Consider the following 26,355-nt stretch of genomic DNA (forward strand, 5'->3'; position numbering starts at 1 on the left):
TAAAAATCTTCCATCAAACAAAAGCCCAGGACCAGATGGCTTCACAGGCGAATTCTATCAAACATTTAGAGAAGAGCTAACACCCATCCTTCTCAAACTCTTCCAAACAATATCAGAGGAAGGAACACTCCCAAACTCATTCTACGAGGCCACCATCACCTTGATACCAAAACCAGGCAAGGATGTCACAAAGAAATAAAACTACAGGCCAATATCACTGATGAACATACATGCAAAAATCCTCAACAAAATACTAGCAAACAGAATCCAACAGCACATTAAAAGGATCATACACCATGATCAAGTGGGGTTTATTCCAGGAATGCAAGGATTCTTCAATATACGCAAATCAATCAATGTGATACACCATATTAACAAGTTGAAGGAGAAAAACCATATGATCATCTCAATAGATGCAGAGAAAGCTTTCGACAAAATTCAACACCCATTTATGATAAAAACCCTGCAGAAAGTAGGCATAGAGGGAACTTTCCTCAACATCATAAAGGCCATATATGACAAACCCACAGCCAACATTGTCCTCAATGGTGAAAAACTGAAACCATTTCCACTAAGATCAGGAACAAGACAAGGCTGCCCACTCTCACCACTCTTATTCAACTTAGTTTTGGAAGTTTTAGCCACAGCAATCAGAGAAGAAAAGGAAATAAAAGGAATCCAAATTGGTAAAGAAGAAGTAAAGCTGTCACTGTTTGCAGATGACATGATACTATACATAGAGAATCCTAAAGATGCTACCGAAAAACTACTAGAACTAATCAATGAATTTGGTAAAGTAGCAGGATACAAAATTAATGCACAGAAATCTCTGGCATTCCTGTACACTAATGATGAAAAATCTGAAAATGAAATCAAGAAAACACTCCCATTTACCATTGCAACAAAAAGAATAAAATATCTAGGAATAAACCTACCTAAGGAGACAAAAGACCTGTATGCAGAAAATTATAAGACACTGATGAAAGAAATTAAAGATGATACAAATAGATGGAGAGATATACCATGCTCCTGGATTGGAAGAATCAATATTGTGAAAATGACTCTACTACCCAAAGCAATCTACAGATTCAATGCAATCCCTATCAAACTACCACTGGCATTTTTCACAGAACTAGAACAAAAAATTTCAAAATTTGTTTGGAAAAACAAAAGACCCCGAATAGCCAAAGCAATCTTGAGAACGAAAAACGGAGCTGGAGGAATCAGGCTCCCTGACTTCAGACTCTACTACAAAGCTACAGTAATCAAGACAGTGTGGTACTGGCATAAAAACAGAAAGATAGATCAGTGGATCAGGATAGAAAGCCCAGAGATAAACCCACGCACATATGGCCAACTTATCTTTGATAAAGGAGGCAGGAATGTACAGTGGAGAAAGGACAGCCTCTTCAATAAGTGGTGCTGGGAAAACTGGACAGGGACATGTAAAAGTTTGAGATTAGATCATTCCCTAACACCATACACAAAAATAAGCTCAAAATGGATTAAAGACTTAAATGTAAGGCCAGAAACTATCAAACTCTTAGAGGAAAACATAGGTAGAACACTCTATGACATAAATCACAGCAAGATCCTTTTGGACCCACCTCCTAGAGAAATGGAAATAAAAACAAAGATAAACAAATGGGACCTAATGAAACTTCAAAGCTTTTGCACAGCAAAGGAAACCATAAACAAGACCAAAAGACAACCCTCAGAATGGGAGAAAATATTTGCAAATGAAGCAACTGACAAAGGATTAATCTCCAGAATTTATAAACAGCTCATGCAGCTCAATAGCAAAAAAACAAACAACCCAATCCAAAAATGGGCAGAAGACTTAAATAGGCATTTCTCCAAAGAAGATATACAGACTGCCAACAAACACATGAAAGAATGCTCAACATCATTAATCATTAGAGAAATGCAAATCAAAACTACAATGAGATATCATCTCACACCAGTCAGAATGGCCATCATCAAAAAATCTAGAAACAATAAATGCTGGAGAGGGTGTGGAAAAAAGGGAACACTCTTGCACTGCTGGTGGGAATGTGAATTGGTACAGCCACTATGGAGAACAGTATGGAGGTTCCTTAAAAAACTAAAAATAGAACTACCATATGACCCAGCAATCCCACTACTAGGCATATACCCTGAGAAAACCATAATTCCAAAAGAGACATGTACCAAAATGTTCATTGCAGCTCTATTCACAATTGCCCGGAGCTGGAAACAACCTAAGTGTCCATCATAGGATGAATGGATAAAGAAGATGTGGCACATATATACAATGGAATATTACTCAGCCATAAAAAGAAACGAAACTGAGCTATTTGTAATGAGGTGGATGGACCTAGAGTCTGTCATACAGAGTGAAGTAAGTCAGAAAGAGAAAGACAAATACCGTATGCTAACACATATATACGGAATTAAAAAAAAAAAAAAAGTCATGAAGGACCTAGGGGCAAAACGGGAATAAAGACACAGACCTACTTGAGAATGGACTTGAGGATATGGGGAGGGGGAAGGGTAAGCTGTGACAAAGCGAAAGAGAGGCATGGACATATATACACTACCAAACGTAAGGTAGATAGATAGTGGGAAGCAGCCACAGAGCACAGGGAGATCAGCTTGGTGCTTTGTGACCGCCTGGAGGGGTGGGATGGGGAGAGTGGGAGGGAGGGAGATGCATGAGGGAAGGGTTGTGGGAACAGATGTATATGTATGACTGATTCACTTTGTTATAAAGCAGAAACTAATTAAAAAAATTTAAAAAAAAAGGGGTTAATTCCTGTTACAAATGTTTAAGAGGACAGGGAATTCCATAATTTTTAAAAAAGATTCCCCCAGTAACGCTATTAAAATAATATGACTTTCAGCTTGTATGGAAGGAAGGAGTTTAAGTTATGTAGAACACTCATTTATGTGAAACAGTGACAAGAGCCGATAATAAAGCATTCTGGTGTCTATGTTTTAGTCAGTGTACTAGTGAAGTGCTACCTATATGTAAAACTTTGACTGCTCTTTGAATACTGTCTGTTTCTCAAGTATACCCATGGGAAAAAAAGTTCTTTCCAAAAGCCGTTCTCACATTTCTCTGACCTTATCAAGGTTACTTGTTACCTCTCTTTGGTGGTCGTACATGATACGTTAAGTCATTAATGACCAGTTTAAAGTCGTCAAGGAGGAGGAGGTCTATTCCTGTTGAGGCAGCAACTCGAACGCCATCTGTGAAAATTTAAATGTGAAAATTTTAAGGTCATATGTCCATAATTATTCAAGAATGGTCAAGAAAAAAGCAATCCTCAAAATAGATTTTAAAATTATGTCTTCTCTTTTAAATTTCAGTTAACTTTTTGCCTTATCCCTAAGTTCTATGCTAAACAAAGCTTATACTATCTGAGGCTTTTTGTTTTCATGGCAATCTTCTTGGCAAAGATTTAACAACGTGTTTTTCTGGAAGAACTTTATGAACAAGTGAAATAATTACATAGATGTATAGGTGTCAGCTGGAAATCTAGGGTCACTGGGAGAGGTGCATGGATGTCTATGATGGAAGTTGGTTGAGTAAAACACCCAATGTTTTCTAATATATGGTACTTTGCAGTGTAGTTACTGATTAGTTGCCAATAATCCAGTAGGGGCAGATGCTAGGGTTAGCAAAGTACACCAAGCTGATCTATTAATTATATTACAAGATGAGTTAAGAATTAAGAATATTTAAAATATTTAAACTACAGAAATGTGGCAAATTAGCAACAACTGAGTAAATCCAACGGTAAATAGATACTTACTGTACTAGGCTTTTACGTTCTCTATAGGTTTAAAAATTTTCAAAGTGAAAGTGGGAAAAATGTAAGGCACTTAAAAAATAAATAAATGAAATGGATATCATGTCAAATGGGAATTTTTAGTGCCTTATTTTATATTATTTTCAAACCATATGTCTTTATTTTGTAAACATTTATGTGAAAGACCTAAGAAGATTTAAAAAGAAGGCCTAATATTTCATATCTTCAGAGATGATGGCTCAACCACTAGAAAAGTTTATTCTACACCTAAGGTAATGACAAAAGGTCTCAAAAGTATAAATGTGATTGATGGTTCATCTTTGCCCATGGCATTATATGTGAGGTGCTTTTGAATGAGATCCCTGTGTATATACCCTTGCTAAAACTGAGCCATCATATTCTGAAAACTGGGAGAGAAATCACTGTCTCTCTTGACATTTGCTAAGCAAAAGATTGTGTCCTAAAGTTAAGAGCATGGGATTCTTTTGCAGTGGGGTATGTGTGTGTGTGTGTGTGTGTGTGTAAAAACAATTTGGAGTGAAATGATGGGTGGGTGGGAATTAATAATGAAGGTGTATGCCCAGTAGTGGGACTGCTGGGTGGTATGGTAGTTCTATTTTAGTTTTTTAAGGAACATCCATACTGTTCTCCATAGTGGCTGTATCAATTTATATTCCCACCAACAGCGTGGGAGGGTTCCCTTTTCTCCACACCCTCTCCAGCATTTATTGTTTCTTGATTTTTTGATAATGGCCATTCTGACTGGTGTGAGGTGATACCTCATTGTAGTTTTGACTTGCATTTCTCTAATGATTAGTGATGTCGAGCATCTTTTCATGTGCCTCTTGGCCATCTGTATGTCTTCCTTGGTGAAATGTCTATTTAATGGCCTATGTGGGAAAAGAACCTAAAAAAGAGTGGATATATGTAAATGTATAACTGATTCACTTTGCTGTACAGCAGAAACTAACACAACATTGTAAAGCAACTAGGCTCCAATAAAAATTAAAAAAATAATAATAATGAAGGTGACTATACCTGGTGAATAGATTGCAACTCTGTCAATTCCCCGATCCTCTTCTTGTAGTTGTCGTAAAAACACACCAACAGAGTCTGAGATAGGTTTGAGTGTGAACTGGCAGCGTTCACGCCGGGATGGTAGCCTCACAGATATCACAGGTAACCCATTTTGATACACCACTGTCACATCTGAATGAAAAAGACCCATAACCATATGATAATTAGATTTCATTATAAGTTAAAGTGACATTATTAATCTTCTTAAATGGGGTTTTATTATTATTAGTGTGGCTTAAAATGTTTTCTAAGGTTCAAGAATATGCCCTTTAGCTTTAGTTGAAGGTTATTTCAGGAAATGGCTTATGGAAGATCATATCTATCACACAACACTTTGCAGAAAAAAGAAAATATGCAAAGGATTATCTTTTAAGTGGGTCAAGGAGAGGCTTTCCCAGGAATTTAAGGTAAAGTTCTTGGTATTGGTGAATACAAACCCTGAATCCATTTAGTATACTTTTATTAAGTAGACAGAGATTGCTGGGCCAAATTCTATACCCTGTAGGAGGTGGCTCTCGGGAGCCAGAGCTTTTTTAAGAATCTGTGGGGAATGACATGTGAAAGTACACTAATAAGTGAGACTTACTCAAGGACAATCAACTCATATTTCTGTAGTACGTATAATATTATATCCAAGGTGCTTGATAAGTAAGCATTCTCTTATACAACTTGGACATATTATGATATAATAAAAAACAATTCCTTTTAAGTTCTCTTGAACATTTTCCTGAGGTTAGCAAGAGGCCAAAGCTCAACTTTTGGGATTTACTAACAAAACGTTATTAAGGGAACCATTATCATAAGCTACACAACTGAAAGGATTTTCTACAACAGAACGGCACAGAATTCCTTATTTCCTTATCTTGTTCCTTAACAGTCTTGATTTATAGAACCTTAGTCCCTAAAACAAATGCCAGAATAACTCTTTCAAAATAATTTTCAAATGAATCTTTTAATAAATAAATTTTGAACCACGATTTTTTACACAAGCAACCAAGCATTTAAAGATGATAATTTAGGGATTTCCCTGATGGCACAGTGGATAAGACTTCGTGCTCCCAATGCAGGGGGCCTGGGTTCAATCCCTGGTCAGGGAGCTATATCCCACATGCATGCTGCAACTAAGAGTTCACATGCCACAACTAAGGAGCCCACGTGCTGCAATTAAGGAGCCCACCTGCCACAACTAAGACCTGGTGCAACCAAATAAATAAATAAATATTTTTAAAAAATAAATAAAGATGATAATTTATCACTAGTCTGTGAAAGGAAAACAAGGTTTGGAATCAAATCTGGTATGGAATTCAGCCAAAAATAATAAATAAATTAATTAAAAAACCCCACTTAGCATACTGCTTTAAGATGAGTGATGTTTCTTTTTTAAAAATATTTTTAAAATTAATTAATTTTTGGTTGCGTTGGGTCTTCCTTGCAGCACGCGGGCTTTCTCTAGTTGCGGTGAGTGGGGGCTACTCTTCGTTGTGGTGTGCAGGCTGCTCATTGCGGTGGCTTCTCTTGTTGTGGAGCACAGGCTCTAGGCACCCGGGCTTCAGTAGTTGTGGCTCGTGGGCTCTAGAGTGCAGGCTCAGTAGTTGTGGCATACGTTGCTCTGCGGCATGAGGGGTCTTCCCAGACCAGGGCTCAAACCCTTGTCCCCTGCGTTGGCAGGCGGATTCTTAACCACTGCGCCACCAGGGAAGTCCCTAATAATGTTTCTTTATTAACTTTTTTTAAGAATCAAAAGATCCACTCTATAAAGTTTGTAAGGATTCGTATCCCTCAAAATTGAAGAGCCGAGAGGAAATATACATAGAATAATGTTCTGGAGATTCTAAATGCATCAAACTTTTTATAGTTGTAGTCATTTACATCTTATTTCCTCGCCTGGTCTAGTAAATTATAGTGCCTACAATGAATACAAAAGCCTCACACTACATTGTTTCGTGACTTAAATTTTAAAAGTAACACTTATTGAAGCATAGTTTATAAATAACAATGTACACTCTTATTTTAAATGAACATTTGATGAATTTTGACATAATAATCAAGATAAAGAACATTTCCATTAGCCCCTCCAAATTCTCTTGATCCCGATTCAAGTTAACCCCTGGGCAACTACTGATTGGATTTTTTCACCACAGATTATATTTAGTTTTTCTAGAGTTTTATACTACTGGAATCATACAGCATGTACTCTTTTTATCTGGCTTCTTTCTTTCAGCATAATGATTCTGAGATTCACCAGTGTTGCTGCATGCATTAGTAGTTAATTTGTTTTTATTGCTGAGTAGCATTTAAAATTGTGGATACACCACAATTTGTTCAACCATTCACCTGTTGATTGACATGTGGATTGTTTCCAGTTTTGGACTACTATGAATAAACCTTTTATGATTATTTACTCACAAGTCTTTGTGTGGACATATGGTACACCTTTTCTCATCCTTTTACGTCTAACCTACCCATGTCTTTATATTTCAAGTGGGTTTCCTGCAGGCAGCATATGGTTGAGTCTTCCTATTTTATCCAATCTGACAATCAAGGTCTTTTAATTAAAGTGTGTATATCATTAGCATTTAATAAATTATAAATATTGTTGTGTATGTCTGCCATCTTGCTACTTTTCTTGACTCAACTCTTCTTTCTTCCACTTTTCTTCGATTCATGCCCTCTTTTAGATTAACTGAGTATTTTAAAATTACATTTAATCTCTACAATTGGCTTATTAACTGTACCTTTTCATATTTCGGGGTTACTCTATAGCAGGTATTGCCAAACTTTTTCTGTAAAGGGTTAGACAGACATTAAATACTTTAGGCTTTGTAGGCCATAAGATCTCTGCTGCAACTTTAGACTCTGCACTGTGGTGCAAAAGCAGCCCTAGGCAATATGTAAACGAATATGCATGGCTGTTTCAACAAACTTTATTTACAAAAATAAGGAGTGCACTGGACTTGGCCTGTTGGGTTTGCTGAACCCTACTCAAGGGTTTACAATATACATTTTTAACTTATCACAGTTAACCTTCAAGTAATATCATACCACTTTAGGTATAGTGTAGAGAACCTTACAACAATATACTTCCATTCCCCCTGTATTGTTCTATATTTTATTTCTACATGTTATAAACCACACAATACATTATTTTTACTTTGATAACTGATTATACTTTAAAGAAATTTTAAAATGAGAAAAATGTCTTTTATATTTATACACATATTTACCCTCTGGTGTTCCTCATTGTTTCTGGTATAGATCCACATTTCCATTTGGTATCATTTTCCTTTTGTCTCAAGAGCTTCCTTAAACATTTCTTGTTGTGCAGATATGTTGACAATAAATTCTCTCAGTTTTGGTAAAGTGAGAAAAAGTCTTTATTTCATCTTCAATTTTGAAAGACATTTTTGCTATGTAAAATATTCTAGGTTGGCTTTTTTTTTTTTTTTTTCCTTTTAGTGCTCTAAAGAACTTGCCTTCTGGTTTGCACAGTATATGATAAATTTGTGTACATTCTTATCTCTGTTCCTTTGTATGTAATATGTCTTTTTCCCTCTGGCTGCTTTTAATATTTTCTCTTTAGCATTGGTTTTCAGCAATCTGATTATAATATTCCTTTCTATGGTTTTCTTTATGATTATTCTGTTTGGGAATTGTTAAATTTCTTAGCTCTGTGGGCTCATCGTTCTCATCAAATTTGGAAAAATTTTGGCCATTATTCAAATATTTTTTATGTCTCCCACCCCTCTCCTTATGGGATTCCAATTACACTTATATTAGACCATGTGGTACTGTCACACAGGGCACTAAAACTCTGTTCATATTATTTTAGGAGTTTTCCCCTCTCAGATTCATTTTGGATAGTTTTAATTGCTATGTATGTCAATGTCACTGATCTTTTCCTCTGCAGTGTTTAATCTGCTATTAATTCCATTTATATTGGTTTTCATTTCAGATATATTTTTCACCTCTACAAGTTCCCTTTGTTTATTGTTCTATGTTCTATTTTTCTTCATATTATGCTTATGTTTTCTTCTTTCTCTCTGAATATAAGGGTCACACTTATAATAACTATTTTAAAATCCTTCTCCGTTAATTCCATCATTTCTGTCATTTGTAGGTCTGGTTCTATTGACTGATTCTGGCCCCACCACCTCCCACCCTGCAGCGTCTTTACATGCCTAGTAATATTTGATGGGAGATTAGACATTGTGACTTTTACATTGCTGAATACCAGATCTTGTTGTATAGTTAAGTTGCTTGCATATTAGCTTGATCCTCTCAGGTCTTTTAAGACAGATCTAGAGAATCCTTTATTCTAGGGCCAATTTGGCCCCACTTCCAAGTCATGGTTCTTCTGGGAGTCTCTGCTGAATGTTCATGTATTCAGTGATGTCTCTCCTCTCTAGCTGGTGGGAAGTCAAATGATTTCTGGCCCTGAGTGAGCACTAAGAGTTATTCATTTTACAGCTTCTGGTAATTGCTATTTCCTTGGAAGTAGTTATAGCCTGGCCTTGTGGTTTAGAATTTAACCAAAGCCTCAGGCTGCAAGCTGAAGCAATGTAAGGTTAATTTCATTTGCTTCTCTTTTCTCAGAGATCAAACTCCTGTCTTGCCTACTGTCCAATGTTTAGAAACAGTCTTTTCATGTATTCTATCTGGTGTTCTAGCTGTTGACAGCAGGACAGCAATTCCCACAGCAGTTAATCCTTTGTGGATACATGATTTGAATTTTTACATAAAAACTAAAAAGAAGCAAAGTCAGAAATCTCTGTTTATTCCTTCCAAAAGGAGAGTCTGAGTTTCCTAAGGAAAAAGGCCAAAAATAGTAATATAAACTTAATACATAGCATGTACCACCTAAAGTTTTCAATATCTAAAGTAACTTGAAATTTTTGTCATTTTCTTTCTCATTTTTAAAAGAATCCTTAGCAATCCATTGTTTCCGTAAAGTCAGAGCCAGCAACATAAATATCCCTATTTGTTCTATACGCAGTAATGATGATGGGGTCATAAAATTCGGTGATTAACTTGTCTACCTGGTGTTTTCTTCCCCCCAATCCAGTCTTCTTTCTATTGATATATGCAAAAATATTCACACACAGATTTCAAGAAGTAGACAGAGTTGGATTTAAATAAAAGATAGGAATCTGTGAATCTTAAACACATAAAGTATGGAAGATTTCACTAATACATCAGTTTCACAGGAAAGTGCTTAGGGGTTACTGTTTTTAAATAACTGAGACAAAGTCAACAGATAAAATTAAGGTCTTTATCACTCAGTTTAACTTTTTCCTTTAAAGATTATGAAGCCTTTAAAAGGAATTAAATATGAAAGCTTTGAGAAACTCTGCATGGATAGCACATTTCAGAACTGACAAACCTTTACTACAATACTGCTTTTGAAATAAATCCCCAGGTCTCCTTCTTTCCCACACACTAGATTGTAATGCAAATGTCAGATTTCTTGTTTTGCAACCAAAGAATAACAATTACCATAGTTCCTCAAGTTTAACAATATACAAAATTGCTGTTGGTTGTAGTGAAGTCACAATGGGAATTTACAAGCTAATGACAGCTGTCAGCTACTATTCTCTAGAGATAAATACTCTTTTTAAGTGTAAATTGCATCAAGTAACTTTTTGGTTGGTTTAAAAAAATCTTTTGCTTTGATTTCCATTTCAATAAATAAGAAATAATCTAAGTATGTTCTATAGCAGCGTGGTTCAAAGAAACCTAAAAATTATGGGGCATCCCATACAAATACTGAGAGACAGAATATGACAACTGATTTAGGAATAAAAATTAAAAGGCAAGGAATTTTCCAGAGTAAGAAGAGAAGTGCAAGGACAACAGACACATGGGGTTGAAGAAGTAATATATTAAAAAAAAAAAAAAAAAGGCTTTGGAGCATTAGGTGTAGAAAAAGTCATATAATACAAATGCTTGTTATTTAGCCAACTGTTAAAAATTCATAGTAGGAAAATTAGTTGGTGTTCAAAATAATTAGTAAAATCTCCTCTAAAATATATCATTTTATGAACACCGTTACTGAACACAAGTTCATGTGCCTGACGCACAGTGAGGCCAAACAACCCAAAACATCAGAGTATGAAGCAGAGAAAGGTTTATTGCAGGGCCAGTCAAGGAGAATGGGTGTGCTCAAAAATCCCAAACTCCCCAATGGTTTTGGGGGAGAAGTTTTTATAGGCAAAGTTTGGGGTGAGGGCTGCAGGGTTTGTGACTTTCTTCTGATTGGTTGGTGGTGAGGTAACAGGGCAGTGCCCCAGGAATCATGTGCCCAGCCTGAAGTTACCATCTTCCACCTGGGTGGGGGCCTTAGTTCCTGCAGAAGAACTCAAAGATACTGTCATGTACATTCCTTGAGGAGGAACCAGGACCCTGCCCCAAGGCTGCACTATTGCTTCTTAACTGTTCCTCCCTTGTTTCTGCATTCCCTCCCCTCCCTGATTAGCAACTGTTTGAATCAGCCCTTTGGAACTCAGGGAAGGCTGAGGCTGAATGGAGCCCATTTTCTACAAACAAGAAACGGGGACACAGAAAGGACTTGTACCCAGGAGCCCCACAGGGTCCTGCTTGGTTTCAACATGACTGTATATCTCTTAAGGACTTATTATGAAAGGGAACTGGTACAATAAGGAAGCACATTTAGGGTGTTTTCTGCAGAGATACTTTGAACTGAACTTTATATTATATGATGGATGATTCCAGTGGTTTATGATCTTACCATCATCTGTTTCTTTTCTTTCCCCTTTCTGTTCTATTCTGCATCAAGAATGTGAAATACAATAATAGAATTTTAGTGTTGGAAGGGTCAGAGAAATCATACAGACTAATGCCCTTCTTCTACAGCTAAGAACAATAAAGTCCAGAAAGGTTACATGAAGTTCCTAAGGTCCATCCATGTTGTCCCAAATGGCAAGACGTCCTCCTTTTTTATGGCTGAGTAATATGCTCTTGTACATATATACCACCTCTTGTTTATCCATTTATCTATCTATGGACACTTAGGTTGTGTCAATATCTTGGATACTGTAAATAATGCTACAATGAACACAGGGAAAAATACCTGGAAGTAGAATTGCTTAATCGTATAGTAGTTATATTTTTAATTTTTTGAGGAACCTCCATACTGTTTTCCATAGTGGTTACACCAGTTTATCAATACATTCCCACCAACTGTGCATGAGGTTTCCCTTTTCTTCACATCCTCCCCAAAACTTGTGATTTCTAGTCTTTTTGATAATAGCCATTCTGACAGGAGTGAGTGATATCTCATTGTAGTTTTGATTTGCATTTTCCTGATGATTAGTGATATTGAGCATATTTTCATGTGTCTGTTGGCCATCTGTTTGTCTTCTTTGGAAAAATGTCTCTTCAGGTCCTTTGCCCATTTTTTAATCAGGTTGTTTGTTTCTTTGATGTTGAGTTGTATGAGTTCTTTATATAATTTGGACGTTAACCTCTTATCAGATATATCATTTGCAAATACCTTCTCCTATTCAATAGGGTGCCTTTTCATTTTGTTGATAGTTTCCTTTGCTGTGCAAAAGCTTTTTAGTTTGATGTGGCCCCATCTGTTTATTTTTGCTTTTGTTTACCTTGCCTGAGATGTATCCAAAAAATATTGCTAAGACCTATGTCAAAGAGTGTACTGCCTATGTTTTCTCCTAGGAGTTTTATGGTTTCAGGTCTTACATTTAAGTCTTTAACCCATTTTGAGTTTATTTTTGTATATGGTGTGAGAAAGTAGTCCATTTTGATTCTTTGGCATGTAGCTGTCCAGTTTTTCCAACATCATTTATTGAAGAGGCTGTCTTTTCCCCATTGTATATTCTTGACTCCTTTGTTTTAGATTAATTGACCATGGAAGTGTGGGTTTATTTCTGCAATCTCTATTCTGGTCCATTGATCTATGCGTCTGTTTTTGTGCCAGTACCACACTATTTTGATATGGTAGCTTTGTAGTTTAGTCTGAAACCAGGGAATACGATACCTCCAGCTTTGTTCTTCTTTCTCAAGATTCTTTTGGCTATTTGGGGTCTTTTGTGTTTCTATACAAAGTTTGGGGTTAGTTGTTCCAGTTCTGTGAAAAATGCCGTTGGTATTTTGATAGGGATTGCGCTGAATCTGTAGATTGCCTTGGGGAGTATGATCATTTTAACAAGATTAATTCTTCCAATACATGAGCATGGTATATCTTTCCATTTGTTGGTGTCATCTCGGATTTCTTTCATCAGTGTCTTACAGTTATCTAAGTACAAGTATTTACCTCCTTGGTTAGATTTATTCGTAGGTATTTTATTGTTTTTGATGCAATTGTAAATGAGATTGTTTTCTTAATTTCTCTTCCTGGTAGTTCATTGTTAGTTTATCGAAACATAACAGTTTTTTTTTTTTTGGCTGCACCATGCGCCTTCCAGGATCTTAGCTCCCCAACCAGGGATCGAACCCGTGCCCCCTGCAGTGGAAGTGCAGAGTCCTAACCATTGGACCACCAGAGAATTCCTATAACAGATTTCTACATATTAATTTTGTACCCTGAAATTTAACTGAATTCATTTATTAGTTCTAATAGCTTTCTGGAGGCATGTTTTAGTTTCTGATATAAATTAGGCTAACTTTTTTTTCTTTTAGAGCTGTTTCACATTTTACTCCTTATGCCATCTGAAATATACTTTTGTGAAATGAAAAATCAATTGTAACAGCACCATTGACTCTGCCCCTTCTCCTGATTTACAAAGCTAATTCTATCACATGTCAAATTTCCATATATGCAAGGTTTCTCTAATCTGATCCTACAATCTTTTCTGCACCAATACTCCACTGTTTTGAGTATTATGGTTTTAAAAATACATCTTAATATGTGGTTTAGGTAAACCTTTCTCCTCCTTTCTACTCCAAATTTATCTTAAGTATTTGTATAGTTTTATTCTTTCATTTGAATTTTTGAATAAGTTCATCAGCTCCTATTGAGGTTCATATTAGCACTGTAGTGAGTTTATAAATTTGTGTGAGGGAAACTGACAATTGTTACAATGTTGTCCTCATATTCATTAACATATTAAAACTCTGCATTTATTTCTATCTTTTTTTAGGTCCTTGAATAAAGTTTATTATTCTCAATAAATGCTTTACAGATTTTTAAATTAGTTTTCATTCATAGATACTTTCAAATAATTTATTTTTAATATTCACTTCTCTGTTCATAAATATAATTCCAAAGGTCCATATCCTTTTTCATTAAATTATGATATACTAGAGAAAACATAAGATTATCATTTTAATAGAATAAATTAAATATTATTTAGGTGATAGTAAGGCCCTTCCTTATACATTAGGGCAAAAACATCCTCAAATTTACTTAGGTATGTAGAATACATGATTTAAAATTTCTTTAAATTATTCATAGTATATTAAAAATGCTAAATCTGTCACATACTATCATTTTAAGAACACTCATTTTGAAAAGCAGGTAAATATTTATGTAAAAAAATATCTTTTCATATCAGTATAAGAAAGCCCAATTATAGAATCATAACTTCAGTAGTTTGATAAATCCAGTCATTTGGGTCCTTCCAACTGGTAGTATAAATTAACTTAGTGAAATCAGCTATATATTTCATTGTGAACCTAAGGTGAATTAGTATTTGTACAACTGAACCTCTCTCTGTAGAACTATGTAAAAACATTTGTTTGAAGTTATTACGAGGCTTAAATGATAAAAGTTGTGAAAACACTTAAAGTTATAAATCTTTTTTAAATACATGGTATTATTGGTTTTATGTTAAATAGTAGTACAACCTATGTACCTTTCATTGAATCTGGTTATTTTAAAATCTGTTTATGAAGATAATTAATCTCTCATAAATGTCAAAAGCATTTGTGCTAAGTGAGAGGTCATCCTCTTCCTTCCTTCTGTTCATCTACTCATTCTACTGAGAATTAACTATTTTATTTTGCTTTTGTAAAAATAAAATCCTGTCCTAATATAGTGCTCTAACATATTTTTCTTTTTATGAATAATGCTTTTGGGACTTACCTGGTGGTGCAGTGGTTAAGAATCCGCCTGCCAATACAGGGGACACGGGTTCGAGCCCTGGTCTGGGAAGATCCCACATGCCGCAGAGCAACTAAGCCCATGTGCCACAACGACTGAGACTGCTCTCTAGAGCCCACGAGCCACAACTACTGAGCCTAAGTGCCACAACTACTGAAGCCTGCATGCCTAGAACCCGTGCTCCACAGCAAGAGAAGACACCACTATGAGAAGCCCACGCACCGCAGTGAAGAATAGCCCCCCACTCACTACAACTACAGAAAGCCTGCACGCGGCAAAGAAGACGCAATGCAGCCAAAATAAATAAATAAATAATATTTAAACAAACAAACAAAAAAGAATAATGCTTTTTATGGTGCTGCTTTGAAAGTAACTTCATTAAACCTTGACCCTTGGTCCACTTTAATTTCTGGGTGGTAAAAAGTGGAATATAATCCTAAAGTACAGAGAGTGAAGTGCAGTAGAAGAATGATGGATTTTGGAACCTCAGATTTAGTAGTACTGAAGTTCTACCACAGAAGACACCTTGAATGCATGAGCCCATTACTGAATATAACTTTACCTCCGTTTCCTTACCTATAATGCAGAGAGTCTAATACCTCAGAAGGCTGCTTAGGAGATTCAATGAGAATATGGAAAAATGCTTGTCTTAATAGTTTTTCTTGCTTTTTCTAAAAACTACAGTCTTAAAACCCAAAGCCTAAAATCATATAAGTTTCCATGAGAAAATTTCCAATCATGCCTTTAAACCCCAAGAGAACAAAAATGACTTGTTCCACTGAGGGCAACAAGGGGAAAAAAAGCTTAAGTTATACAAACAAATTCCATGTGCCTAGGTATTTTTGGATAATAGACCTCCTTGAGAACCTGAAGAAGGTATGGATTCCCTTCTTAGACCTACTTCCTGAAAAAATTCAAAACAATTTATACATAAAAATTTTAGATACAATCGTTTTGTTGCATTGGAAAATGATTTCCTTCATATTACCTGCTATGAACTGAATTTTGATCTCCCAAAATTTGTATTTTGAAGCTCGAATTCCCCATGTGACTATCTGGAGATAGTGTCTTTAAGAGGTAATTAAGGTTAAAGGAGAAGATAAGGGTGGGGCTCTAATCTGATAGGACAATGGCTTTATAGGAAGAGTAAGAGCTTTCCCCACCCCCCACCATGTGGGGACACAGTGAGAAGGTGGTCATCTGCAAGCTACGAATAGTTCTTACCAGAGCCTAACCATGCTGGCACCCTGATCTTGGACTTCTAGTCTCCAAAACTGTGAGAAAATAAAATTTTGTTGTTTAAGCCACCCAGTCTACAGTATTGTGTTATGAGCAGACTACTGCACTGAAGTATTTTAAAAATAAATGTTTACAAAAACTGAAGCATTTTACCTCATTTTAAATCAAAATTAACAGCCATTTCCTGTTTTTTTAAGAAATAAAACAAAAATTTACAAATTAAAACAGAAAATAAACTTTAATTCTATATAAAAGAACATTTCAATTACAAGGCTGCTATTGTTTGGCTTGAATAAAGAAGTCACATAATGGCCTGGTTTTGGAACATGATAACTTGGACATTATCTTTGATATCTAAAAAGGTTGTACCTTTCTGTTTTGACGAAAATAAGTTGTAAAAACTCTGAGACTCTGGGAAAGGTATGTGGTAAAAAACATAATCACAGCTCTCATAGTTCACTTCACCAGATGATGCTTGGCTAGGCATATGCAAGGAAACTAAGATTTCTCTAAGACTCTTAGAATTGAATTCATATCACTCACTGTTTTGATGCAATATCAATAGTGAAACGATTGGAAATCCGAGTTCCAGTTTTAAGGTTTCTGAGTGGAGGTAATCTTCAAGAGCTCTAAGGTTTTTCTAATTCTTGTAGAGAAACTGACAAACCTCTCCATTCATGACTAGCCTAGAGAGAAACTTCGTCCAGCAGCTGGAAAATTCACAAGGTTGTCTATTTCTACCTACAACAGCTTGGTTGAAAGGGTTCATGATTTTTCTACCAAATCCATAATAATGACTGTAAGGTCTTGAATTGAAAGATTATTATGCTCATTCATAAAGGCCCAAATATCCCCAAGTAAATCAAGCCATAACTAAACACTTCCTTGTGATAAACTTTCTCTTCTCTTAAAAAGCAAACTCCTGTCCAAAGTTTAATCTAGCAAAGGAAAAATTTCTATTTTGATTCTTTTTCTCATAAAATCTTGTTCTCATAATAGTGATTACTTCTGTGGTAGCAGACAGGCCTTCTTTTAGGGCTGTTTGAAGTCTTCACTGCCAGTATGTGCCAATGAAAAAACCAATGTATTATTGCAATGGGTAGAGCTCCTTTCTTCTCTGAGGCCATATACGTATGCATGTCTCTAAGTTTGGAAGATGTGCCATCTGTTCGTAGAGTACTGAGATCTTCCTTAGAGTAAAAAAAAATTTTTTTTCCTGGTAGTTATTTTGGAAAAGAAATTTAACACTATTTCAAAGACGATGATAGCCATTAATGTTAACAGCTTTTCTAATTTCCACAAGAAATCACATTTTTGGGATTTTTCTTTGTATCAACATGCATATTAACAGACAAAAACTAGAAACTAACTCCTTAGAGCAATATCAGTAGTTTCATGAAGTCACATGCATTCTGGACGAAAACTGGATAGTTTCCAAATTCCCTCAAAACTTACTTCAAAATATTGAAACAAATGACAGCAATCCTAGAATGGATAACATCATCTGAAATTTGACATAAATTTACTTCTGCTCCACACTAAGCCAGTTTAAATACTGTCAGCACATAACGCTTAAATGTCTTTCCATGTTCATGGGGCTGTTTTTCTTAGCAATGTGAAAGCTAATTTTATACAAGCCTTCACAAAAAGACTTTTGTGATGGAACACGTTCAACCATATTTTGGTATTTTCAAAATATGAAACTTCTACTTACAAAAAAAATTCAAACTGTAGGATATATTTTTAAAATGGAAAAATAAAATGGTGTTTCAGCTTTCCCAACTTCACATTTAGGTTGATGAGAACTCTGCCCACATTAAAACACTGTGGCTTTCTCTTCTATCATTTTTCATGATTTAATTACTTTCATTTCTTTTTTGTTGTCAAGTTTTTAAAAGTTGGAATGAAAGACAGTGGTGGAGTATGTTTATGTCCTCAATATAATGATGACAATAAATATAGAATCTCCAACTGTATATGAGCAGCCATTAATAATAAAACATGATTTAAAAAGTCCACCCTTTCCCACAAAATTATTTTAAAAGTAACAGGAAAAATTCTAGAATATAAAAAGAACCCTTACAAATCAATACTAAAAAGACAGTCCATTTTTTTTTTTATGCAGATAAAGCCTTGTTTTTTTCTGTTTTTTTTTTTTTTTTGCGGTACGCGGGCCTCTCACTGTTGTGGCCTCTCCCGTTGTGGAGCACAGGCTCCAGACGTGCAGGCTCAGCGGCCATGGCCCACGGGCCCAGCTGCTCCGTGGCATGTGGGATCTTCCCGGACCAGGGCACGAACCCATGTCCCCTGCATCGGCAGGTGGACTCTCAACCACTGCGCCACCAGGGAAGCCCAAGCCTTGTTTTTTTATTGAATGAGTGATCTATGTAATTGCTGAGGCCACTATATACAGAGAAGAAAAGGAGGACTTTATTTCTTGGTCTCTTCCTCCTTGGACAGAGTCTTGATGATTTCCTCCTTCTTGGCCTGGAGCCGCTCTTCACAGTGCTTGCAGGCTTCCTTGGTCTTAGACCTGTGGGACTCAGCCTGGTCTGCCAGAAGTTTCTTGCGAGCATTGTCTGCCTTCAGCTTGTGGATATGTTCCATGAGAATCCGCTTGTTTTTGAACACATTACCCTTCACTTTCAGGTACAGGCTGTGATACATGTGGCGGTCAATCTTCTTAGATTCACGGTATCTTCTGAGCAGCCAGCACAGAATTCTCATCCTCCTCAGACAGGTTACCTTCTCGGGCATTCAAGCATTGGCAGTACCCTTTCACTTACCTATGCCCATATGCCTGCCCTTCCGGCGAGCCAAGGTGTTTTTTCGGCATCAAGCCCGGGAATGGATTGTCACAGGCTTCTGGATAATCAGCCCATCTTTGATCAGTTTCCAGATCTGCTGACGGGAGTTGGCATTGGCGACTTCATTAGTCTCATTGGGGTCCAACCAGACCTTCTTTTTGCCACAGCGGAGGACACTGAAGGCAAGCCTCTTTTGAAGCCTGAGCATACTCATGGCTGTGACCGCAGGGGCTAAATGCAGTCCATATTTTTTAAATGGGCAAAAAGTTTGGGCATTTCATCAAAGAAAATATTTGAATGGTTAATGAGTACATTAACAGATGCCCAACATCTTGGTCATCAGTGAAATGCAAATTAAAACCACAATGAAATAATACAACAAATCCACTACAATGTCTATAATCAAGAAGACTGACCATTCCAAGTGTTGGGGAGGATACGGGGAAACTGGAACACTTAAACACTGCTGGTAGGAATGCAAAGTGGGATAGCCACTTTGGAAAACAATTCTGCAGTTTCTTAAAAAGTTAAGCACATGATGAAAGAAACTGAAGACCACACAAACAGTTGGAAAGATATACCATGTTCTTGGATTAGAAGAATCAATATTGTTAAAATGACCACACTACTCAAGGCTGTGTACAGATTTAATGCAATTCCTGTCAAATTACCAATGGCATTTTTCACAGAACTGGAACAAAAAATTTTTAAGTTTGTATGGAAACACAAAAGACCCTGAATAGCCAAAACAATCTTGAGAAAGAAGAACAGAGCTGGAGGAATCATGCTCCTTGACTTCAGACCATACTACGAAGCTACAGTCATCAAAACAGTATGGTACTGGCACAAAAATAGACACATAGATCAATGGAACAGGACAGAAGGCCCAGAAATAAACCCACGCACTTACGGTCAATTAATCTATGACAAAGGAAGCAAGAATACAATGGAGAAAAGAAAGTCTCTTCAATAAGTGGTGCTGGGAAAACTGGGCAGCTACATGTAAAAGAATGAAATCAGAAGATTCTCTAACACCATATACAAAAATAAACTAAAAATGGATTAAAGACTTAAATGTAAGACTGGATACTATAAAACTCCTAGAGGAAAACATAAGCAGAACACTCTTTGACATAAATCACAGCAATAATTTTTGGCTCTGTCTCCTAGAGTAATAGAAACAAAAGCAAAAATAAACAAATGGGACCTAATTAAACTTAAAAGGTTTTGCACAGCAAAGGAAACCATAAACAAAATGAAAAGATAACATACAGAATGGGAGAAAATATTTGCAAATGAATTGACCGACAAGGGCTTACTTTCCAAAATATACAGTTTGTACAGCTCAATACTAAAAAAAAAAACCAACCCAATAAAAAAAATGGGCAGAAGACCTAAATAGACATTTATCCAAAGGAGACATAGAGATGGCCAAGAGGCACGTGGAAAGATGTTCAACATCACTAATTATTAGAGAAATGCAAATCAAAACTACAGTGAGGTACCATCTAACACCAGTCAGAATGGCCATCAAAAAGTCTACAAATAATAAATGCTGGAAAGGGTGTGGAGAAAAGGGAACCCTCCTACACTGTTGGTGGAAATGTAAATTGATGTAGTCACTATGGAGAAAAGTATGGAGGTTCCTTAAAAAACTAAAGATAGAGTTACCATATGATCCAGCAATCCCATTCCTGGGCATATATATGGAAAAGATGAAAACTCTAATTTGAAAAGATACATGCATCCCAATGTTCACAGCAGCACTACTTACAATAGCCAAGACATGGAACCAATCTAAATGTTCATCGACAGATGAATGGATAAAGAAGTGGTATATACATACAATGGAAATAATGCCATTTGCAGCAATACGGTTGGACCTAGAGATTATCATACTAAGTGAAGTAAGTCAGACAGAGAGACAAATATTATATGATATCATTCATATGTGGAATCTAAAAAAAGAATACAAATGAACTTATTTACAAAATAGAAATAGACTCACAGACATAGAGAACAAACTTACGGTTACCCAAAGGAAAAGGGGGGTAAGGATAAATTGGGAATTTGGTATTAAGAGATACACACTACTGTATATAAAATAGTTAAAAAATGAGGACCTACTGTATAGCACAGGGAACTATATTAAATATCTTGTAATAACATATAATGGGAAAAAAATCTGAAAAAGAATATATATATGTGTGTAAACTGAATCACTTTGTTGTGCACCTGAAACATTATAAATCAACTGAATTTCAATTAAAAAATATTACGCACATACTTACTGTATGACCCAGTCCTTCTACTCCTAAGTATCTACCCAAGAGATATGAAAACATATATCCATACAGGATATGTAAAAGAAGCTAGATACAAAAGACTACATATTGAATGAGTCCATTTACATGACATTTTTAGAAAAGGTTTAACTACAGAGAGAAAAAGCAGACTAGTGTTTGCCTCAGGTTTAGGGTAGGAGCAGGGATTGGCTGCAAAACAGGAACAAGAGAACTTTCAGGGGTGAAGGAAATAGTCTAAGCTGGATTGTTATTATGCTTGCATGATGATAGGTGAATTTTATGATATATAAAATATACATCAATAAAGTTTTTAAAAAAAGGAATGGGGGGCTTCCCTGGTAGCACAGTGGTTGAGAGTCCACCTGCCGATGCAGGGGACGTGGGTTCGTGCCCCAGTCTGGGAAGATCCCACATGCTGCGGAGCGGCTAGGCCCGTGAGCCATGGCCGCTGAGCCTGCGCGTCCGGAGCCTGTGCTCCGCAACGGGAGAGGCCACAACAGTGAGAGGCCCGTGTACCACAAAAAAAAAAAGAGAAAAAGGAATGGGACAAAAACCAAAGAAAAAACAGGGGCATATATCCAGTTCCCCAAACCATCCACAGACTTTACTTAGGTTAAGAATTTATATATATTATCTATATTTGGGTTAGTTAAACTGATGATTGTTTATTATTAAACAGGAATTTCAATAACTGTTCAATGCTAAAATTATTTGTCCTCAAATAATTTTTTGTAAGGAGATCTTACATTTTTTGTTAACTACAAAACACACACAGCTTTCTACCACAATTCCCAATACAAGGCTAATTGAGTAACATTACATTTCTGGATAGAGAAATGAAGGCAGCCAGAGAGACTATTTTTCTTGCTCTTACTCTAGCTTACCTATAGTGAAGACATGTCCTGGTTTACCATATTTAAAATTGTCAGGACAACTCTGGGTGTCCTCCTTTTACTCTCAAAAGTGTCCTGGGTTGAGTGAGAAATTATACAGTCAACCTGTCTCTAACAGAATTACTTTCGTCATTAATCCTTAATTTTCATTACCATGAAGGGGCACTCCTGAAAGATTTGAAAGACTTGTAATAGGCTATAAGCCATACAGTCATAAAAATTTCAGTTACTCATTTTACAATTGAGGATATGGGGCACAGAAAAATTAAAACAAGAAGCCCCAAACCACATTTTTCTGATTAGGGGTCTTTAACACTACCACAGCACTTTTTATAGAATAAGAGTTTCTGGGAGCTTCCCTGGTAGAGCAGCGGTTAAGACTCTGAGCTCCCAATGCAGGGGGGCCAGGGTTTGATCCCTGGTCAGGGAACTAGATCCCACATGCATATCGCAACTAAGAGTTTGCATGCCACAACTAAGGAGCACATGTGCCGCAATGAAAAGAGCCAGTGAGCTGCAACTAAGGAGCCCGCCGGCCTCAACTAAGGAGCCCACATGCTGCAACTAAGAAGCTGGTGAACCACAACTAAGGTGCCCATGAGCCGCAACTAAGGAGCCTGCCGGCTGCAACTAAGAAGCACGTGTGCTGCAACTAAAGGAGCCGGCAAGCTGCAACTAAGGAGCCCGCCTACCGCAACTAAGATCCGGTGCAACCAAATAAATAAATAAAATAAATAAATAAATATATATTAAAAAAGAAAAGAAAAAGAGCTTCTGATGGGTAAGTACTATTTCTGTAGGGAAAGTACATTTTTCTCTTGGAGGTGGTAATTATTACTATCTCCGTTTCACACATGAGGAAGGAGGTTTTAAGAAGTTCATTACTTTGCCTAAGGTTAAAAGGTGGTTGCGTGGTGGAACTGGGACGCAAACCTTGATTCCAAAGCTTGACACTTAACTTCTAAGCCTAATGCCTCTCATGAAAGGGAACACGGGCATGGGTACAGGGATGTGCATGTGCACCTGTGTGCAGTGTAGCCAAAGCAGTTCTTGAGTTGAGGTTCATGAGACTAGGGATTTCATGAGCTGGTTTGAGAGCCTGTATCATTAAGAAATTATATATAACATTTCCTATGTGTATATAAAAATTTTTTTTCTAGAGAGAGAATCTAGAGTTTTCACCAGATCCTCGAAATTATTTATGACACAAGAAAAATTAAGAACCTTTTAGATTGCTTTGGTAGGGAGGTTAAACTTTTAAGATAACCTATATATTTTATATATCGGATATCATAGTCATATCTAGAAGATTTTGTCAAACAACAAAACTAACAAGCAATTATCGAGAGGCAGTATATATTAGGTATATATATTATATGCTAGGTATATAAATATCAAAATTATATAATGTGGTATTTTAGATTTTGTATGTAAAAAAAAAAAAACGGTCAAGCTCTCACTTGCTATAGGATATGACCCAGTAGTCATAACAAGAAGCAATGAATGATGGTAGAGATGTTTACTACTGGTGGCTAAATTCTGTTGAAGTAGCTGTGTATTAAGCAGAGTTTTCATATATGCTATACCAGCCTAAGGTAAGATTAATTTAGAAGTACAACATAAGAAAGGTATATAATTTGGGAGTAGTAAGGACACTAAGTTGCATTAAGTCAAATCATTTTCTGCTTCTGTTTCTTGATAATTAATATGAGTTGATTTTCTTAAGAAGGGCAATATTACTGGTAGGAATTTTGGGAGCATCTCTTTCTTTTTCTTCTTTTTTAAGTATGTATCCTTTTTTTTTTTTACATCTTTATTGGAGTATAATTGCTTTACAATGGTGTGTTAGTTTCTGCTTTATAACAAAATTAATCACTTATACATATGTTCCCATATCCCCTACCTCTTGCATCTCCCTCCCACCCTCCCTATCCCACCCCTCCAGGCGGTCACACAGCACCGAGCTGATCTCCCTGTGCTATGCAGCTGCTTCCCACTAGCTATCTACCTTACGTTTGGTAGTGTATATATGTCCATGCCTCTCTTTCGCTTTGTCACAGCTTACCCTTCCCCCTCCCCATATCCTCAAGTCCATTCTCTAGTAGGTCTGTGTCTTTATTCCTGTCTTACCCCTATGTTCTTCATGACATTTTTTCCCTTAAATTCCATATATATGTGTCAGCATACAGTATTTGTCTTTCTCTTTCTGACTTACTTCGCTCCGTATGACAGACTCTAGGTCCATCCACCTCATTACAAATAGCTCAATTTCGTTTCTTTTTATGGCTGAGTAATATTCCATTGTATATCTGTGCCACATCTTCTTTATTCTTTATCCATTCATCCGATGATGGACACTTAGGTTGTTTCCATCTCCAGGCTATTGTAAATAGGGCTGCTATGAACATTTTGGTACATGACTCTTTTTGAATTATGGTTTTCTCAGGGTATATGCCCAGTAGTGGGATTGCAGGGTCATATGGTAGTTCTATTTGTATTTTTTTAAGGAACCTCCATACTGTTCTCCATAGTGGCTGTACCAATTCACATTCCCACCAGCAGTGCAAGAGTGTTCCCTTTTCTCCACACCCTCTCCAGCATTTATTGTTTCTAGATTTCTTGATGATGGCCATTCTGACTGGTGTGAGATGATATCTCATTGTAGTTTTGATTTGCATTTCTCTAATGATTAAAGATGTAGAGCATCCTTTCATGTGTTTGTAGGCAGTCTGTATATCTTCTGTGGAGAAATGTCTATTTAGGTCTTCTGCCCATTTTTGGATTGGGTTGTTTGTTTTTTAGTTATTGAGCTGCATGAGCTGCTTATAAATTTTGGAGATTAATCCTTTGTCAGTTGCTTCATTTGCAAATATTTTCTCCCATTCTAAGGGTTGTCTTTTGGTCTTGTTTATGGTTTCCTTTGCTATGCAAAAGCTTTTAAGTTTCATTAGGTCCCATGTGTTTATTTTTGTCTTTATTTCCATTTCTCTAGGAGGTGGGTCAAAAAGGATCTTGTTGTGATTTATGTCATAGTGTTCTATGTTTTCCTCTAAGAGTTTGATAGTGTCTGGCCTTACATTTAGGTCTTTAATCCATTTTGAGCTTATTTTTGTGTATGGTGTTAGAGAGTGATCTAATCTCATACTTTTACATGTCCCTGTCCAGTTTTCCCAGCACCACTTATTGAAGGGACTGTCCTTTCTCCACTGTACATTCCTGCCTCCTTTATCAAAGATAAGGTGACCATATGTGCGTGGGTTTATCTCTGGGCTTTCTATCCTGTTCCATTGATCTATATTTCTGTTTTTGTGCCCGTCCCATACTGTCTTGATTACTGTAGCTTTGTAGTATAGTCTGAAGTCAGGGAGCCTGATTCCTCCAGCTCCATTTTTCGTTCTCAAGATTGCTTTGGCTATTCGGGGTCTTTTGTGTTTCCATACAAATGGTGAAACTTTTTGTTCTAGTTCTGTGAAAAATGCCAGTGGTAGTTTTATAGGGATTGCATTGAATCTGTAGATTGCTTTGGGTAGTATAGTCATTTTCACAATGTTGATTCTTCCAATCCAAGAACATGGTATATCTCTCCATCTATTTGTATCATCTTTAAGTTCTTTCATCAGTGTCTTAGAGTTTTCTGCATACAGGTCTTTTGTCTCCTTAGGTAGGTTTATTCCTACATATTTTATTCTTTTTGTTACAATGGTAAATGGGAGTGTTTTCTTGATTTCACTTTCAGATTTTCCATCATTAGTATATAGGAATGCCAGAGATTTCTGTGCATTAATTTTGTATCCTGCTACTTTACCAAATTCATTGATTAGCTCTAGTAGTTTTCTGGTAGCATCTTTAGGATCCTCTATGTATAGTATCATGTCATCTGCAAACAGTGACAGCTTTACTTCTTCTTTTCTGAGTTGGATTCCTTTTATTTCCTTGTCTTCTCTGATTGCTGTGGCTAAAACTTCCAAAACTATGTTGAATAAGAGTGGTGAGAGTGGGCAGCCTTGTCTTGTTCCTGATCTTAGTGGAAATGGTTTCAGTTTTTCACCATTGAGGACGACGTTGACTGTGGGTTTGTCATATGTGGCCTTTATTATTTTGAGAAAAGTTCCCTCTATGCCTACTTTCTGCAGGGTTTTTATCATAAATGGGTGTTGAATT

The 26,355-nt window shown here is 36.4% G+C and overlaps 1 protein-coding gene and 1 pseudogene across 3 annotated transcripts in view; both read right to left on the bottom strand.

Moving 5' to 3' along the window:
• The window catches only part of MCU (mitochondrial calcium uniporter), a 234,437-nt gene that overhangs the window by 35,038 nt on the left and 173,044 nt on the right, over window positions 1-26,355 (bottom strand). For both annotated transcript variants that reach the window (XM_081224221.1, XM_081224222.1), the window contains 2 exons: window positions 4,833-5,003; window positions 3,127-3,231 (listed from right to left, as the gene is read on the bottom strand). In XM_081224221.1, the coding sequence (XP_081080347.1) occupies window positions 3,127-3,231; window positions 4,833-5,003 (276 nt within the window). The remainder of the gene's footprint in view (window positions 1-3,126; window positions 3,232-4,832; window positions 5,004-26,355) is intronic.
• Window positions 18,541-19,247, bottom strand: LOC308621490 (large ribosomal subunit protein eL19-like; annotated as a pseudogene). Its single transcript has one exon. The product of its transcript is annotated as a large ribosomal subunit protein eL19-like (transcript).

The sequence above is a fragment of the Mesoplodon bidens genome (genome assembly GCF_964165515.1).
Source record: "Mesoplodon bidens genome assembly, chromosome: 1".
In the NCBI taxonomy this organism is placed as follows: domain Eukaryota; kingdom Metazoa; phylum Chordata; class Mammalia; order Artiodactyla; family Ziphiidae; genus Mesoplodon; species Mesoplodon bidens.